The following is a 20,391-nucleotide window of genomic DNA, read 5'->3' on the forward strand; positions in this document are numbered from 1 at the left end:
TCCATCAACGTAGATAGCAGAATAGTCGTGATTGGTTCAATTATAATGAAAATTGTAGTTTTCAGGTCCCATATGGGTTGTGAAATTTACCTACTATTGTCCATGCTCTTAGAATATTATAGATCAGCAACATCCTATTGAAGGTTCGTAGTTTTGTTTTGAGAAGTATTAGTTGTTCTTAGTAAATTATAATAAACACTATAAATTATTACATAGAATAACAGTGCTTCACCAATCAATATTATATACCATAGTTTGTGCTTTCAAAATCTTTAAAGAATGTTTTGTAGGAACGCTAACAGAAAACGATGTTACGTTGGAATGTCTATGGGGTAAACTACTCCAAACAGGATGGTATGGTGTCTTACTATACCAACTATAGGATGGGTATATTGTCCACTACCATCTGTTAGGTGGGTAAGGGGTCCAATACCACCCACAGGATGGGTATGGGGGGTCACATCCACCCGCAGGATGGGTATGGGGATCACATCCACCCACAGGAAGGGTATGGGGTCCAATACCATCCACTGGATGTGGATGGCGTCCACTTCCACCCACAAGATGGGTATGGGGCTCCAACCACCCACTGGTTGTGTATGGCGTCCATTGCTGCCCACAGGATGAGTATAGGATCCAGTATCGCCCACACGATTAGTATATAGGGTCCACTGCCGCGCACAGGGTCGGTAGGGGGTCCACTACCGCCGACAGGGTTAGTAGGAGGTCCACTACCGCCCACAGAGTCGGTAGGGGGTCCACTGCCGCCCACAGGGTCGGTAGGGCATCCACTGCCGCCCACAGGGTCGGTAGGGGGTCCACTGCCGCCCATAGGGTCGGTAGGGGGTCCACTACCACCCACAGGATTGGTAGGGGGTCCACTGCCGCCTCAGGGTCGGTAGGCAGTCCACTGCCACCCACAGGGTCGGTAGGGGGTCCACTACCGCCCACAGGGTCGGTAGGGGGTCCACTACTGCCCACTATCGCAGAGTGCACTCTTGGCATTGAACGCACATAGCAGTGACACCCATAAAATAGTCAGCGATATTCGAATGAATGTTTTAGCTGCTAAAGAAAACAGATTTGAAATTAAATTCCTATGGATACCATCGCATGTTGGCATCTCAAGGCATGACACTGTTGATATGCTTTCAAAGACAGCCTGTAGAAAACCAGTGGTAGAAATTTATATGGGTGTTTCATTAGCATTGGCAAAGAGAATACTTAAACAAATATCTAATGAAGATCTCACCGACCTAACAAATTCACAAAGACCTGAAAGTTGTAGCATTAAATATTATGATAGATATCGTGAGGAGACATTCACATATGGGACTAATAGAGCAAGATACCGGCAATGTGATGTTATAGTGGCTAGAATTCGCCTGGGATATAGACGTATCTGGCAGCTTTCTCAAAACCCAAATGTCGAGTACACAATTTGTCAACTTTGTGAAAGAGAAAACATGCACTCTCTTGAACATTATATTGTAGAATGTCCCATATTGCCTGACATTCGCCCTCCTGGGCTGTAGTATGCTGAACTCTGTAATTACTATATGAGTACTGGAACACTTGATGATATATTGGACTTGTATCCAAGATTGACCATGTAATGTATCATTTATACAATGTATGTATGTGATGTAACTATATAACCTGAGTTTGTAAAAGCACCTTAATCACCTTCAGTGATTAAGTGCTTAATTGCACACTAGTTTCTCTATCAGCTATCTCACCCTGTCAGAGTAAAAGAGACAAATGTATGTGAATGCATGTGTGTATATATGCATGTATATATGTATATGTACGTATATATGTGTGTGTATGTATATGTGTGTATAAAGTACATATGGAAGCTGATCAGAATTGCATTTCACCTTTGTAAATGAACATTAATGAAACTTCGAACACTTTATGTAGGGCATACGTAAATGTGTGTATCTATGTATTTACCTATGTAGGTTAGCTTAGCATTTTAAAAGTACCGAATCACCTTCTGTGGTTGATTGTTCAATAAATCCCTGAACTATATGTTTAACTGATTTCTAACCTTGTCCATGGAAGACAGAAGAAAATGTATATATGCTGGTTAGCATTGTAAATGTGTGGCCACGTTTGTGGTAGAAAATAATAATAAAAAAAAACTACCGCCCACAGGGTCGGTATGGGGTCCACTGCCTCCCACAGGGTCGGTAGGGCGTCCACTGCCGCCCACAGGGTCGGTAGGGGGTCCACTGCCGCCCACAGGGTCGGTATGGGGTCCACTGCCTCCCACAGGGTCGGTAGGGGGTCCACTGCCTCCCACAGGGTCGGTAGGGGGTCCACTGCCGCCCACAGGGTCGGTATGGGGTCCACTGCCTCCCACAGGGTCGGTAGGGCGTCCACAGGGTCGCCAACAGACAGGTGTTCCGAACCATAATGAAAACAGACCCAACTATGGGATGGGTTAACCCAAGTATCGCGTTTCCAAAAGGTCGCCCATGTTGGAAAAGACGAACGCCGAAAGAATATTGTTGAAAACGTCTTGATGACTTATTAAACAAAAATTATTTATTAGTCAGTAGAAAGACAAAAACACGATCTATCTGTAAAACCTCTACCAGACAAATATTTTAAGTAAAACCGAAGATATTTGTAGTTTTATAAAAGGAGGTAGTTTTCATCGCTCGTCGAGCTCGAAAACTGCAGCATTCATCTCAGAACCATGCCTATTTCACGCCGATTCCTTAATAAACGTAATAGTTTTATATGTCACAAGAAAGATACAAATATAAGCTTCATTCTAAATACCTTACCATGGGCATATTTAAATTTAAAGCGAAGATACATGTACGGAGCCGAGCTCCGATCCCGGGCAGATCGATCGACCGAGCAACTCTCTCTCGGAACAATGTTTATTTCACGTGAATTCGTTAATAAACATATATGTTTTATATGTCTCAAGAAAGGCAGATATATAAGATTCTCTTTAAACACTTTACCATAGACATATTTAAAGTTCTAATGAAGATACATGTATTTTAATAATTACGAAGCTCCCACCCCGTACAGACTGAACGACAGAGCAACTCTCTCTCAGATCAATGTTTATTCCACGTAAATTCGTTAATAAACACAAATATTTTATATGTCTTAAGCAAGATAGAAATATGAGCTTCATTTTAAATACATTACAATAGACATATTTATAGCTCAAGTGAAGATACATATGTTTTTATAGTAGCGCTCAGTAGCTTGTCGGGCATGTAGTGCAGACGCCTACGCACTTGCCGATATATTGTATAATTAACAAAGATACGCTAATAAAGCCTAAAATCTTATATGCCTCCAGAAAGACCGAGATATGAACATTATTATGATTGCACCAAATTAAATATATCATGTTCGAGGACAAAGATATATCAATTTTAAATTAAGTTTCGACTCTTGCTCGGGCGACTCTCGCCCCATCTATTGGAGATTCTGTCCACTAAAGACCCGAAGCTACTCAAACCCTCCTAGCATTATTTAAGTAATGAAGTAATATGGTATATTTACTCACTATAGTGTGGGTGCTGAATCCAGAACATTAGAAAACATATATTTACTCCAAAATAATATAATTTCATTATGAAATAAGTAAATAAGTAGCAGCAAAGGAAGTCGACGGTCTAAGCGTCAATGACGTGGAGCGACTTATCCAAGATATATCGTTGTTTGGAAAGTGTTTGTTGGCATATCCAGTTGTCGCACTTCTCTGCACAAATCATTACAAAAAAATAAAAAAAATAAAAAAAATTTAATTATAAATTTTACAAATTTAAATTATAACGTTAACAAGTAGAATACGTATTTTTAATAAAATCTAACATAACTAGCCAGAAAACATTTAACATTTATTAAAAAATATATGTTTGGAAGTTAAATCGACTTCATAGGACAATAGTTTTGTTATATATATTCGTTATTCGTTGACATGCGTTCGCTACTTAAACTACCATGTACTGTACTGATGTAAAATCTCCCATGTCTCTTCGCTCATCTCACCGAACCCTACAGGCTCTGTGATATATTGTTTAATTAATTGAGATTCACAAATAAAGCTTATAATTGTATATGTTATCAAAAAGGCAGGGCTTAGTTTAGTTCATTTATTATGCACCCCACACCCATCCTATGGGCGATAGTGGAGTGTTACAGAGGCACATAATGGGCTCAGGGACTGAACCCCACAATTCATATAGCCAAGCAAGTTATAATCTTGATAAGCTAGTTACAAAAGTCAATGCACATTGTCACATCAACAATGGGCTCGAGTACCGACCACAAGTACAGTTTATAATTTAAGCAACTGACATATATGGAGGGCTAGTGTCACAATTGATATGTTTATCCTACACATAACCCCCTCTCCCCCATCCAATGGGCAACGGTGGATAGGTTACAATCAATTCGTTTTTTGCGTTTTATTCAGAGATTAGATCTTATTGGGTGAGGAAAGATATTCATATTTTAAAGAAGGCTTCTTGGCTGATGCTTTCCATTGATGAAAAATATATAACCTTTTGAAAATCAATGTTAGTTTGATCTAGATATTATAATTAACGAAAGTATTTATGTCATCAAAAAGGTAGAAATATAGGCTACATTTAAAATCCTTTGTCATAAATATAACTGAAGTGAAAACGAAGATATATGCGTTTTGATAGTTACTTGATGGCTAGCTCTGAGAGTGTGAAGCCCTGCACACCAGCCAATAAATTGTATAATTAGTTTCCATATATTTTAATTAATCTTAAAAATATATATGTCAGAAGAAAGGAAGATGTAGCCGTTAATGTGACAACATTTAAAAACAAATATATATTAAGTTAAATAAATAATACCACCTTATCGCCGGTGTCCGGACACATGAAAACTACCTAGGTATCAGTATCCAGCCAGGCGGGGATCACAGGCTGCACAATACTGATAAATTATGTAATGCACTACTTGTGGTCGATCTCGAACCCATTTATGATGTGACGACTTATAGTGAATTTTGTAACTAGCTCATCTAGATTGTAGCTTGCTTAGCTAAATGAATTGTGGGGTTCGGTCCATTCATTTTCTTTCTTTATTATGCACCCCATAATACCCATCCCGTGGGCGGTGGTGTAAAGGATTACAGAGGCACATAATCGGTTCAGGAACTAAACCCTCTAGTTCGTTTAGCTAAGCAAATAACAATCTTTTGACGCTAGTTACAAAATTATTAATGTACACATACTTATGCATACATGTACATATACATACTTATACATATATACATACACATACATATTTAATCACCCACACAAATACACACATCAGTAATCTTTTGTGTCACAAGTGATTCAACAAGAGGCTCACAACAGTCACTGTACAAGGAACTTTACATCTATGAGGAGTCGCACAGTTACTAGTCTTGCTCCACACCCACCCAACTGGGCGGCAGCTTTACAGTGATGTGCTGCACACTTACCCAACTGGGCGGCAGCTGTACAGTCATGTGCTCCACACCCACCCAACTGGGCGGCAGCTTTACAGTCATGTGCTGCATACTTACCCAACTGGGCGGCAGCTTTACAGTCATGTGCATGCATTACCTACAGTAAGCAAATTTTGGATACTTCGCTAAGATTTCGGGCAGCACATCATTATGAATGAAGTACTTATACACATTTCATGGACACTATTGATGTTGATATCTTTAAATTCCGGGATTTTTTCACATTCCATTATATAATGACGCAAAGTATGCGAATAGTTCTGCTGACAGAGTTTACATTTAGTCAAATCTACATCATCAGATGTTACAAATTCCCAGAGGTACTTGTAGCTGAGCCTAAACCTAGCAGTGGTAACATCTAGAAGTCTGCTAACATTATTGAATGACCCATAGACGAGCGATTCATCAAAGTTTATACAATATTGTGAAATTGAGAGTCAGTGTAGTAACATAAATTGGTAAATCATAAATATTGTAAGTTAAGAATCTGATGCATGTGTGTGTTGGGGGGGGGTTATACCCTTGGTAAGCGAGAGTGGAAAGTAACCTTACACGTTCTGCGGTCAATGTGGGGGGGGGGGGAAGGAGGGGGGGAGGAGTCAAATCCACCCTCCAACATCTGGGCATAGTACCACCAGCCTCCACAACACTCCATCAGCCTCCAGCTGATGCTTGTAGATGCTTCACCTAACCTCACCTATGTCACACATTAACCTACAGTTCCAGTGATATTTAAACTCCTCATCACAGTGGCGTCTCACCAATATAAACTGCATTGGATTTTGTCCCGAAATAGCTATATGCTGACTGGACGTGTATGTATGTATGCATGTATGTATGCATGTATGTATGTATGCATGTGTGTATGTATGCATGTATGTATGCATGCATGTATGTATGTATGTATGTATGTATGTATGTATGTATGTATGTATGTATGTATGTATGTATGTATGTATGTATGTATGTACGCATGCATGTATGTATGTACGCATGTATGTATGTGTGTATGAATGTATTCCCAATCACGTTAAAGACTCCCCCTCTATCATCCAATTTAAGAGAAAAACAACTATGTACTAAATTATCAACTCCTTGTAACTTTAATTATGCTGACCTTCCTATCTGTATTCAGACTGTGCCTACCATCATTATACGTGATTATAACTATAGGCATAGGAATATTGGTAATTCGCAGTTCAGTAATCGTAACGGCAACCAACTGTTGTCACTATTAGGTAGTCACGATGATGCATAGATTGTGGGTGACCTTGAACCGACGCATATCTACGGAGGTATTCTTGATCTATGTCTCGGTGTCAACGTCACCCACACCGTGTGCGCCTCGTCAATAGTGCCAGATATGGCGTCTGGTCATCTGGCCATATTAGCCACTGTAAGCATTGGCAGCTCTATCCTGAGTGTTCAAGCGGAAGAGGCTGGCTGTGTCCATCGATCAACGAGACAATTTTGTTGCTCATGTGTCAGAATGGTACAGTTCATCTGAGCCTTCATCAGTTGAAGATTTTAACAATGAGCTCACAGGTACTATCGAGCAGTTTTTAGAATCACTTGATCCATCGTCCAGGCCACGTAACCCAAATTACACTGGTCATAGCACTTATGCTTATTATAATGATTCTAAATTGCATGCACTAAAACGCACTGCCAGAAGAATTGGACTAGCTTATAGAAGGACCCGCACTGCTGAAATGCTTCGGCTCTTTCAAGCGGCTCTGACTGAGGCCAGGGAACGTTTGGTGGAGCTGAGGCAGACAGACTGGGAAACTTTTGTCCGTGGTCTCAATTCTCACACGCCACTAAGTCGGGCATGGAAGGATATCAACAAGATCAAAGGGAAAAATGCTGCAGAGATCTCGTACCCTAATCCTCTGCACAGAGCAAATGAGCTTGTTGATGCTTGGGCCACGACATCCAGCTTTGACAGTCTTCCTCTACCCTCACAGAATGAATTAAATAATAGATATACTGATAGGGCAAGGCTCCTTGACTGCATGCGTCATCAAGATGACTGTGACATCCTTTTTACTGAATACGAACTAGATTCTGCTCTACATAAAGGCAAAGCTACATCACCCGGGAAGGATGGAGTTACTTACGGAATACTGCGTATGCTTCTGCTAGTTCCAGCGAATCCCTTGCTTGAATTGTATAATATGAGCTATGTAACTGGGGAGCTTCCTAAGTCATGGACCAATAGTGTTATTATTCCCATTCCTAAACCTCACCAGCCGAGTGCTTTTCGCCCAATCTCCCTCACTAGTTGTCTTTATAAGTGTCTTGAGAGGATGGTTCTCAACCGTCTCCTTTACAAAATTAATAATATGTTGTCTCCCCAGATATATGGCTTTACGCATGGAAAGAGTGTACATCGCTGTATTACCACATTCCTCACCCTGCATACTGATAGGTCATATACCACTTTCCTAGATCTTAAGTCAGCCTTTGACATTGCTAACCCACACGTCATTCTGAGAGAACTTGCTAAAATGAATTTTGGAGGATGGCTTCTACGGTGGATAAGAAGCTATCTATCCAACAGGAAGTCATCTGTACTGTACAAGGGCATAGGCGTGTAACGAGAGATTTTGAACTTGGCACTCCACAGTGAAGTGTCCTCAGTCGTACTCTGTTCAATGTGTTAATCAATGCACTTTTAAACTTAGTAATTAGAAGGTCCAGCGAACACATCATTAGCTATGAGGATGATATACTCATCCACACCAATGGGTATACCAACACCCAAAATGTTCTGAACTCTGTATTGTACACATGTCAGGAACTATGCTTAGTCATCTCAGTAGAGAAAACAAAGATCCTGAACCGACACCCACCCAGACGGGTTGGGGCCGTTCGCAAAATGCAGTTGGATGATGGCTCTCTGCTCGACTATGTAACCAGATACAAATACCTTGGTCTTGAGGTTCCACTGTACCGCAATGTTTTAGCCAGACTGGGTCGCCAATGAAGAGAGAGGCTCCGTGCTCTCAAGGCTGTGGCAGGCTGTGGCAGGCAAACACAACTGTACCGTACAGTGTTATATATTTATTTCAGTTTGAAAATTTTTTAACATTAAAGGATAAATCTTTTAATTGGTTGAAATTGGTTTTAACATTCGAAATTTAATTTGTTGATGTTAAATAATATAAGGTTCAAATTTATTAAGATACATACTTTAAAAACTATTTCTATTTGATACCAACAGTATCACGTTAAGAGAAGCGTCTCGCCTTGCTAACCCAAGTATAAAATATATAAAGAAACGGTGCAACTGTACTGGTATCTGCAGTACAAATATATGTCCCTATTTAAAGAAAAAATAAACTGCACCAATCACTGCCACTCCTCACACCAATGCAACAATAAGGAGAGTGATAACAGTGCTTCACATTCGACAGTGTTAAATTATTTAACAGATGACGAGATAATGAACATTGGAACAAATGTACAGCTCTCTGACCTTCATATAAAATCTGCATGTGACCTCATCAAACAAACTGTGCCAAGCGTAGAAGGCCTTCATGACCAGCGTTGTAGCGGGACCTCTCCTGGCCAGTTACAATTGGTGAATTTATTCAAATTATCCAAGTTGATGGTTGTCACTGGGTCACCGTTTCCAACATTGGAGTAACTGGACAAATTAACATATACGACACCAGGCATAAATTACCATCCAAATCTACTGAAGTTACCTTGTGTGCTCTTGCTAATTGCCAGGATGATAAGCTGATATGCAATATAATGAATGTCAGCAGACATTGGGACACAAGTATGAGTGGGGTATATGCTTGCTGTGGCGTTTGCTGCATCACTTGCAAGTGGTGTACATCCGGTAAACCTCGTATGATATGCAGAATATGAGACAACATCTTCAAGAGAACTTTAAAGGAAAGTGTCTCATCTCATTCCCTGCAGCTCAGACACTGAGAAGAAAACGAATCATCCGGTCATGCTCGATGGAAGTGTACTGCATTTGCAGAAAGCCAAATCATTTGAAGCTGATGGTATGCTGTGACCGTTTCAATATTTGGCACCATGGATCATGAGTAGGTGTTATGGAATGTAATGATAATTCGTGGATTTGTTTCTTGTGCGCTAGCAAGTTGTGAATTATAATTTAAAATACTTAATTAATACATTATTATTATTATTATAACCTTTCCAAATGCTTGGCTGAATCAAATAATGTTATTACTTTCAATGTGTTACAATAGCATAATTAAGTGCTGAAAGTGTCAGGTCTTTTATATAGTCGGTATTTGTTAAATTATGTACTCCTTTTATGTTATTTAAATTTCAAATAGAAATAGTTTTTAAAGTATGTATCTTAGTAAATTTGAACCTTATATTATTTAACATCAACAAATTAGATTTCGAATGTTAAAACCAATTTCCACCAATTAAAGGATTTATCCTTTAATGTTAAAAATTGTTCAAACTGAAATAAATATATAACACTGTTATATACTGTAACACTGCAACTTGCTGGTGCTTGGTGATGGTGAAACTGTTGGCAGGATGTCGACTGATGTAATCAGCGGGATTGCCTGCACCCGGCTTGTATTTCACCATAAAGTTGTATGGTTGCAAACGAACAGCCCATCTCTCAATGCGAGCTGGTGGTTGGGACTTTGGATTATTGAAGATGGTCTCCAACGGTTTGTGGTCAGTGACTATCGTGGTGAAGGGCGCACCAAGCAGATCCACATTGAAGTGTTCACAGCCCCATACAAGAGTAAGAGCTTCCTTCTCTGTCTGACTGTATCGTTGCTCAACATCTGTGAGAGAACGGCTGGCGTAGGCAATTACTACTCTGGAATCTAGTTGACCAGGTTTGTGTTGGGCTAAAACAGCACCTAAACCAACAGGACTAGCATCCACCGTTAACTCAGTGTCCATTGATGGATCAAAATACGCAGCAGTCGCATTCTCTACTAGTGCAACTTTCACAGCATCAAATGCATTTTGCTCGATATCGCTCCAGTACCATGATGCATTTTTCTTCAGGAGCTCACGTAGAGGCTTCGTAATGGTAGCAAAATCTGGAATGAAGCGAGAACAGTTGTTTGCCATTCCCAGAAAACTATGTACTTCAGTGGACGTTGAAGGAGGTGCAGCATTCTTGATATCTGCAACTTTCTTAGGATCTGGAGACAGACCTTTGTCACTAAGTACATGTCCAAAGAATTCAATTTTACGTTGATTGAACTCACACTTTGCTCGGCTTAACGTCAGATTCTTTTCTCGTAAGCGTTGCAATGTTGCACGAAGAGCTTTGTCGTGTTCAGCTTGGGTACGGCCATAAACAATGATGTCATCAGACATGTTGTCAGCATTAGGTATATCTTGCAATACCTGGCTGATGATGTGCTGGAATACCTCGGCAGCACTGTTAATACCAAAACTCAGGCGCTTGTACCTATACAGACCTCGATGTGTCGTAAACGTTGTGATGAATCGACTCTCATCATCAAGTTCAAGCTGATGATAGCCCTTGTTTAAATCTAACTTGCTAAATACAGTTGCACCATTCAAGCGGTATATCATATCATCTACTGTGGGTGTAGGATGGCGTTCACGCATTATTGCGTTGTTGGGAACATGCATGTCAACACAAACGCGTATCTCATCTGGATTCTTCGGCTTTGGTGGAGTGACAATTGGGCTTACCCATGGTGTTGGGCCTGTTACTGGTTCAATGATATCTAGTTCCATCAGCCTATCCAGTTCGGCATCGACTTTCTTGCGAGTATGGAATGGTTGTTGGCGATGTGGTTGGGCAACTGGAATTACATCTGGGTTGATATGCAGATGTACTTTGCTATCAGTATAACAACTTATGGATTTAAATCGATCAGAAAATTCAGCAACAATAGCATCAACATTGTTTGCAGATTCCACTGCTACAGCATTAGAAAGCTGAAGTAGCCCCAATTTGGTTGAAGTCTTGTAACTGAGTAAAGACTCCTTTGCATTCCTAACAACATGGAATGTAGTAATGAGCATTGCATTCTTTGACTTAATCTCTGCAGTGAAAGTTCCAATCACTGGCAAGGCTACCTTTGAAGCATAGGCAGTGGCTTTGCCATTATAGTTCTCAAGCTTTGGGAACTGTTTTTTTAATTTTTTTTTATAGTGGCACTCAGCAATGGTGTCAATGTTTGATCCAGTGTCAATAAGAACTTTGAGACAAATACCAGCAATGTATACACATGTCTCTAGGTTGTTTGGAAGATCATTCCATTCTGTGATTGTTTGTACTCCATAAGTATAATCACATTCACTGTCATCTGAGACTGGTTGTAATGAAATGTTGTCTTGTACATTATTAACATTCTGGATATGAGGTGCAATATTGTGTTTACCACCTCGACCCGTATGACCTGATCCTTGTACAGTGCTTTTATTCACTGACTGGTTTCTTTAGTGCAGAACGACACATAACACCAAAAGGCCTAGTTTTCCACACTCATAGCACTTCTTACCTTGAGCAGGACAAACATTATCTTGGTGTGGGTAGTCTCCTCCACAATTGTCACATTTATTGTTGACACCCTCTGATGTGAATCGTTGTGACTGCTTGAGTCTTGTTCCTTGACCCCAGTTGTGATGTGGTTCTCGGCTAAATTTACTCTTAGGTTTGCCATGATATCTTCTTTGATTACGATGTCCTCCCTGAACCTTACATACCTCATCACTGTTAGTAACAGTGGCAGAACCGTTGTTGGCACTGCACTCCATGACACGAGCATCACATGCAGCATCTTCCATTCGACGAGCCATATTCAGTATCTTGGTAAGAGAACTGTCATCATCAGCAAGTTCTAGAGCTCTTCGACGAAGACGTGTAGATGTGCATGTTTCAATTATTTGCTGTTTGATTTCTTTGTCAACATCAGCAAACTCACAATGGGCTGCTAAACCCTGCAGACGCGTGTGGTATTGATCAACGGTTTCATTAGAGAGTTGTCTGGCTCTCCTGAAATGCATAATTTCCATTGCAGTATTTTGCCTTGGTTTGAAATGCTCTGTTAGTTTGGCTTTGGCAATGTCATAATCTTTGGCACCACTAGTGTCTTTCAGTGTGTCAAAGATGTCACAAACTCTATCACCTGCATAATGAAGTAGAAAGGCACGCTTTCTTTCAGCACTTTTGATGTCAGAAACTATCAACAAATTTTCAAACCTTTTAAGCCATTTGACCCACTTCTGTGACAGGTTTGTCTGATCACAGTCAGGATCAAATGCAGGAAACTGAGGTATATTTGCCATTTTTACTGAATAAATGTAACTTATCACTTAAATGTTCCTCAGAATATTAAACACTTACTGCACTGTATATGTTACTCAAGAATTCACTGTAATTACTTTAATTTTGCAAAGCACACAAGCATTTTAATGCAAAAGTTCACAACAGTGCACAATATAGCAGCAACTGACTTCTTACCTAGCCCTTGTGTACATGTGTTGTTCCTACTCACAGCAGCACAGCAGTTGGCACAGCAGTTGGTACAGCAGTAGTTAGCAGTTGGTGCAGCAGTTAGTACAGCAGTTGGTACAGCAGTCGGTACAGCAGTCAGTTCAGTGTGAAGAATTTTGTAGCACGAAGCGTCGTTTCGTAACCAAAACATCAGATTTTGTACACATCAAAGCGTCGTTTCGTACACGGCGTCGGCAGATTCCTCAGATTCCTTAGAACACAGCTTCTTCAGTCAGCACATAGCTTGGGGTAGCACATAGCATTGGTTAGCACATAGCATTGGTTAGCACATATCATTGGTTAGCACATATCATCGTTTAGCACACAGCATCGGTTAGCATACAGCATCGGGTATGGTGCTCACAGCTTCTCTTCCTCCTCCAGGCAGCATGCTTCTCCCTTGTGTTTTAAACTGAACAAATACCTGCGTTCACAGTTCATCCTCGTCGCCAATGTGGTGTTTGTGTGTTACTGAGGAAGTCTTGGTTGTAGGGTTGATATAAAGCCATCGCTTGGTTACTGACTTTAATAGTTAAACTGATACATGACTAGTAGCTACCAAGCTTGGCGGGCGTCCTGTATGCTCTTGTTTACCTTCTCCCTGGCGTCTGCTCCGCCGCACATAGAAAACGGATGGTACCATTTTCTGTGAACATGACAATACACACACACACACACCCATGAAACTACTATTCAAATTTGAGAGGAAGGCGGGAGTAAGCGGAAAGGCCCTAGCTTGGGTGAGGAACTACCTAAGAGGAAGGAGCCCGAGAGTAACGGTAAGAGGCAAGAAGTCGGACTGGCGACTAGTAACAAGTGGAGTACCTCAAGGATCTGTGCTGGAACTAGTTCTATTTGTTAATGACATGTTTACACAAGTAGAATCCTACATGTCGATGTTTGCGGATGATGCAAAATTAATGAGAAGAGTGGTGTCAGATGAGAATTGTTGGATCCTCCAAGAGGACTTGAACAGGTTGCTGAGATGGTCAGAGAAATGGCTACTGGAGTTTAAAAAGAGCAAATGTAAAGTTATGGAAATGGGATTAGGTGACAGGAGACCAAAGGGTCAGTACACAATGAAGGGGAACTGCCTACCCGTGACGATTCGAGAAAGAGACCTGGGCGTGGACGTAACACCTAATCTAACTCCAGAGGCACATGTAAATAGGATAACAATAGCAGCGTACTCTACACTGGCAAAAGGTAGAAAATCATTCAGAAACCTAAGTGAGGAAGCTCTTAGGGCACTTTGCACTGTGTACGTTTGACTAGTCTTAGAGTATGCCGCGCCAGCACGGAGTCCTCACCTGAAGAAACACATAAGGAAACTGGAAAAGGTTCGGAAGTTTGCGACGAGGCTCGTCCCAGAGTTACGAGGGATGGGCTATAAAGAGCGCCTGAAGGAACTGAATCTTACGACACTAGGAAAAAGAAGGGAAAGGAGGGGGGGGGAGGGAATATGACAGGAACATATAAAATACTCTGGGGGATTGACAGAGTGGAAATAGACGAAATGTTCACGCTGAATACTAACATAACAAGGAGACATGGGTGGAAGCTGGACACTCAGATGAGTCACAGAGATGTTAGGGAGTTTTCTTTTAGCGTGAGAGTAGTGGAAAATAGAATGCACTTAAGGAGCAGGTTGTGGAAGCAAGCTCTATTCATAATTGTAAAACTGTTTATTGATAGGGAAATAGGACAGGAGTCATTGCATAGACAACTGATGGCTAGAATGGCAGGATCCAAAAATCAATTCATCGATCCTGCAGGCACAAAAAGGTGAGTACAATCAGGTGGGTACACACACTCACAGAAATGATTACCTCAGTGAGAAGAGAAGCAAAGAGACAGTAGGAAAACGACATTTCAAATAAAGCCAAGACCTAACCACAACTGCTATACTGCCACATCAGGAGGAAAACAACAGTCAAAGAACAAGTGATGAAACTGAGAATGGAAGAGCATGGGTACACAGAGAGTGACAAAGCGGTGTGTGAAGAAGTCATCAAGAGATTCGAAAAGTCCCTGAACTAAAAGTGTGGTGATAAACCAAGCAATTCCAGCGGCTCCAGCGTGGAGTCCACATCAAGTCAAACACAAACGAAGTTAGAAAAAGTTCAGAGCCATGCCTCAAGGCTAATCCCCGAGCTGAGAGGTATGAACTACGAGGAAAGATTACTGGAACTAAACTTCTAAGATATTGAAATAACCAGAGATAAGGTCAGGAGGTATCTGCTAGATCTGGGAGTAACAAAGGCTGTTGTACGTGACGGAATCGTGTCATGGATGCTAACAGAGAGAGGTGAAGCACTTTGTATGCCACTCTTTATGGTGTATAGCAAGTCACCAAAAATAGGAGACCTACCAGAAAGTTGGAAGATAGCTAATGTAGTCTCAATATACAAAAATAAATGATAGGCAGGAGGCGCTCAGCTACCGGCTGGTGTCCCAAAACTTGTATACAATGCAAGATGAGCTAGAAGTTTGTGAGAAAAAAGCTTTTAACACCTCTGGAAAGAAAAGATTTATAACACACCACCATCATGAGTTCAAAGATGGCAAGTCGTGCCTCACAGGGCTAATAGAATTCAATGACCAAGCAACAAACATTACGCTAGAAAGAGAAGGATGAGCAGACTGCATTTGATTGTTAGAATGCTTTTTGCTAACGTACCCCTTAAGAGACTTTTGCATAAGTTGGAAAAACAGGCTGAAGTAACTGGAAGGGTTCTCCAGTGGATAGAGAGTACCTAAACAACAGGTAACAGAGAGTAACTATGAGTGGTGAGTCCTCAGAATTGCGTGATGTCACCAGTGGAAACCCTGAGAATAGGTACACAGATCTATCCTGTCTCTGGAATACGTAAATGATCTTCCAGAGGAAATAGGCTCATTCCTCTCAATGTTTGCTTATGATGCTAAAATTATGAGAAGGATTAAAACACAAGAGGGCAGCAAGCGATTACAAGATGACCTGAACAAGCTGAATGAATGATCCAACAATTGGCTACTATAGTTTGTTTCAAGGAAGTGTAAGGAAGTGTAAGGAAGATAGGTGTATGGAGCAGAAGACGTGTAATGAAGCATGAAATCCTTCATGGATCAGGATAAAAGAAAGATCTGGGAAATGATATCACGCCAGACCTGCCACATGAAACACATATCAAAAGAATAACATAATGGCGTATGCGAGGATGGCTATCATCAGAACTGCCATTAGAAACTTGTGCAAGGAATCAATCAGAACCTTGTATATTTTATATGTCAGACTAATACTGGGATATGTAGCTCCAGCGTGGAGTCCACATCTAGTTAAACATAAACGAAGTTAGAAAAAGTTCAGAGGTAATCCACAAGGCTAGTCCCAGAGCTGAGAGGAAAGAATACTGGAACTTAACTTCACGACACTGGAAGACAGAGTTGGGGAAGGCATGATCACCGCCTATAAAATTCCCAGAGGAATTGACAGGGTAGATAAAGATAAACTGTTTAACATGGGGGGTACGCAGACAAGGAAAAATAGGTGGAAAGTTATTGCCCAAATGAACTACAGGGACGTTAGAATCCACTTTTTCAGTGTCAAGGTAGTTAACAGATAGAATGCCATGAGCAGTTAAGTATTGTAGGCAGATTCCATACTCATTCTAAATTATTTAGCCCGGTAGTCTCAGGCATCTGTTCACTAGTTCACTAAAAGTTGAGAGGCGGGACCAAAGAGGCAAAGCTCAACCCTCGCAAGCACAACTAAGTGTACAACTGTATGCACGCACACAGCTGAAGAAAATTTCATACTTCAATTAATAATGAAGGGAAGCAAGAGGAGCATTACCCCAGGGTTCAACAGGCAGTGCATAGAGGCACAGCGAACAAGCAACAGAGCATGGAAGAAATGATGAGAACACACCCCAAGACAGAAGTCACAATATACGTCTTTTGTTAATATACTTCCGTCTAAGGTGTGACTAGACGGAAGTTACGCCCTAGACGGAAGTCACAATATAAACAACGAGGCCAGGAATGAGGATCATTTTAGATCCAGAGGCCAGGATTTTTCTCCTAGATCCAGCACAAGATCTAGGAGAGTGGCAGAGAAGCAGTACAAGAATGGCTGCATGCAAGGCTAAGTTTTACCCACTCCTGCTCCAAGAGCAAGATTAATGTGAACACATGCATAGGAATGTGACCATTCCAATCTAATCAAGAACGTACGCGATAAATTGAGTACCCAAAAGAGCCACAGGGACATAAGAATGAACTTTTTAATTTTCAGAAAAGTTAACAGATGGAATTCATTAGGCAGTGATGTGGTTGAAGTTGACTCCATACACAGATTCAAATGTAGATATGATTAAAGCCCAGTAGGCTCGGGAATCTGTACACCAGTTGGTTAACGGTTGAGAGGCGGGACCAAGGGGAGTCAAAGCTCAACCCCAGCAAGCACAACTAGATGAGTACAACTAGGTGAGTACATGCACAGGAATGTGAACACATGCACAGGAATGTGAATACATGCACAGGAATGGGGACTTCACAGGAAGGAAGGACACTTTGCAAATGATAAGAAAGTAAGCAATAAACTTAACAAAAGCTTCCTTTAAGTATACAAGCTTGAATTATAGATTTGTCCCTAGAGATAAGACCCCAGACCGAACAGCCACCTCCGCCGACAAGTCTTACTGACATGACAGTGACACGAGAACAAGTAAGGAAGCAACAATAGGAAATGAATGCGACAAAAGGTTTAGCACCAGAACAAAAAAGGTCGTCTTGTATGCTAAAAGAGGCAGCTGAAACACTGTGCAATTCCCTATGCTTTATATTTCACTCCTCATGGGAAACGAGGAGTGAAATATAATGTAGAGGATTAGCCCAAGCCTCTCTTCAGCAAGCGAGGATTGAACTAATTGAGTAAACTAGATATTAACAAATATACGGCCAACCACATGCATATTATCAAGATGATATGCAATAAGAGAAATTACATGCAGAAATGTTTTCATCACATGAAATAAATTACAAGACAGGGGTCTGAGAGCTGAAGTCAACCACTAGGTACATATAATGAGTACATATATACGAGTGAGCGCACGCAGAAACACACGAATAGTCCCTCAAGGATGTACAATGACTGCCCAACTATGGTAGACAATATTTTTACTACGGCCAGTGTCTTCGTAATTTCATTCCTCCAAGAGTTAGTTAATGGCCGGCGCTTATTCCATGAAGTTCCTTGCTGACATGAAGAAGATAACTCATGTTTCCAATAAATCTAGTTGAAGGCACAGGCGTGTTGGGCACAATAAAGACTGCAGCACTGTATATTACCTAGAAAACTCCCAGAGAAAACCCACAAATCTGTGTATACGTCTGGGTAAAGCGGAGCTTAAGGGAAGGAGGCGTCAACTCCGGCTTCAGGAGGCAGTGATGCTCAATCCTCACTTCTGCCGACCCAGCATCTGCTAGGCTGGCATCCTGTCATCTTAGGACTCCCAGCCGTTGGCAGCGATCTCCAGGCGGACACGTTACAGCCACGTTTATGTGGCGAGTGGCTGTGGTGGCTAGTGTCTGGGGTGGGGTTGTGGTAGTGTCTAGCGTCTGGGGTGTTGTTGTGGTGGTGATTAGCGTCTGGGGTGGGGTTGTGGTAGTGTCTAGCGTCTGAGGTGTTGTTGTGGTGGTGATTAGTGTCTGGAATGTTGTCGTGGTGGTGACTAGCGTCTGGGGTGTGGTTGTGTTGGTGATTAGTGTCTGGGTTGTGGTGGTGATTAGTGTCTGGGGTGTTGTTTTGGTTATGATTAGTGCCTGGGGTGTGGTTGTGGTGGTGAATAGTGTCTGGGGAGTGGTTGTGTTGGTGATTAGTGTCAGGGGTGTGGTGGTGATTAGTGTCTAGAGTGTGGTTGTGGTGGTGATTACTGTCTGGAGTGTGGTTGTTGAGGTGATTCGTGTCTGGGGTGTCGTTGTAATGTGATTAGTGTCTGGGGTGTGGTTGTGGTGGTGATTAGTTTCTGGGGTGTGGTTGTGATGGTGATTAGTGTCTGGGGTGTATTGTGGTGGTGATTAGTTTCTGGGGTGTGGTTGGCTTGTTAACTAATATGTTTCCTGTGGTTGAGGTTATTAGTATCTGAAAGTATTATTGGGTTGGAAATTAATAAGTGGCGTGTGGTTGGGTTGCAATCCATTAGGGTATGTTGCAAATATTTTTGAGAATTTGGGCAAGGCGTGGTGAGGAGATCAGGTGGGTCACCAGGCGTGGTAAGGAGATCAGGTGGGTCACCAAGCGTGGTGAGACGATCAGGTGGGTCACCAGGCGTGGTAAGGAGATCAGGTGGGTCACAGGGCGTGGTAAGGAGATCAGATGGGTCTCGGGGCGTGGTGAGGAGATCAGGTGGGTCACCAGGCGTGGTGAGGAGATCAGGTGGGTCACCAGGCATGGTGAGGAGATCAGGTGGGTCACCAGGCGTGGTGAGGAGATCAGGTGGGTCTCGGGGCGTGGTGAGACGATCAGGTGGGTCACGGGTCGTGGTGAGACGATCAGGTGGGTCACGGGACGTGGTGAGTAGATCTGGTGGGTCACGGGGCGTGGTGAGACGATCAGGTGGGTCTCGGGGCGTGGTGAGACGATCAGGTGGGTCACCAGGCGTGGTGAGGAGATCAGGTGGGTCACGGGGCGTGGTGAGACGATCAGGTGGGTCTCGGGGCGTGGTGAGACGATCAGGTGGGTCACGGGTCGTGGTGAGACGATCAGGTGGGTCACGGGGCGTGGTGAGGAGATCAGGTGGGTCACGGGGCGTGGTGAGGAGATCAGGTGGGTCACGGGGCGTGGTGAGGAGATCAGGTGGGTCACCAGGTGTGGTGAGGAGATCAGGTGGGTCCCGGGCGTGGTGAGGAGATCAGGTGGGTCACGGGGCGTGGTGAGGAGATCAGGTGGGTCACGGGGCGTGGTGAGGAGATCAGGTGGGTCACGGGGCGTGGTGAGGAGATCAGGTGGGTCACCAGGCGTGGTGAGGAGATCAGGTGGGTCACCAGGCGTGGTGAGGAGATCAGGTGGGAAGAGGTGGAATCTTGATTGAGAGAGTGTGAAGATGGGTGAGAGGGGTGTAAGGAGGAAATGAATGGAGAAGTGGATGGGGAGAGGAAGGGGTAGGAAGGGATTAAAGAGTGGAGCGAGAGAAACAGAGAGAAGGAGAAAGAGAGGAATGAGCGGGAGATGGCGGAGGAAAAGGGAGAGATGGGTTGAGGAAGGGGTGGTGGGTGGGGGAACACACGATTTAACGACAGCTCGTTAAATCGTTAACACTACGTTAGTCTTCACTTGACAATTCCTCCACTGCGTAAACTTCACTGTGACTGTTACCGTTAAACGACTCTACGTTAA

The 20,391-nt window shown here is 42.4% G+C and overlaps 1 protein-coding gene across 1 annotated transcript; it reads left to right on the top strand.

Moving 5' to 3' along the window:
- Window positions 1–19,445: 19,445 nt before the first annotated feature.
- On the top strand, window positions 19,446–19,901 carry LOC138370648 (protein SPT2 homolog). Its single transcript, XM_069335266.1, has one exon. It carries the CDS (start codon window positions 19,446–19,448, stop codon window positions 19,899–19,901), a length of 456 nt encoding a protein of 151 aa, XP_069191367.1.
- Window positions 19,902–20,391: the final 490 nt, after the last annotated feature.

Source organism: Procambarus clarkii, chromosome 4, assembly GCF_040958095.1.
Source record: "Procambarus clarkii isolate CNS0578487 chromosome 4, FALCON_Pclarkii_2.0, whole genome shotgun sequence".
Lineage (NCBI taxonomy): Eukaryota > Metazoa > Arthropoda > Malacostraca > Decapoda > Cambaridae > Procambarus > Procambarus clarkii.

Bases quoted from the DNA above. Each gene is read 5' to 3' on its own strand.
- LOC138370648 (XM_069335266.1), top strand. From the start codon at position 19,446: ATGGTGAGGAGATCAGGTGGGTCACCAGGCGTGGTGAGGAGATCAGGT.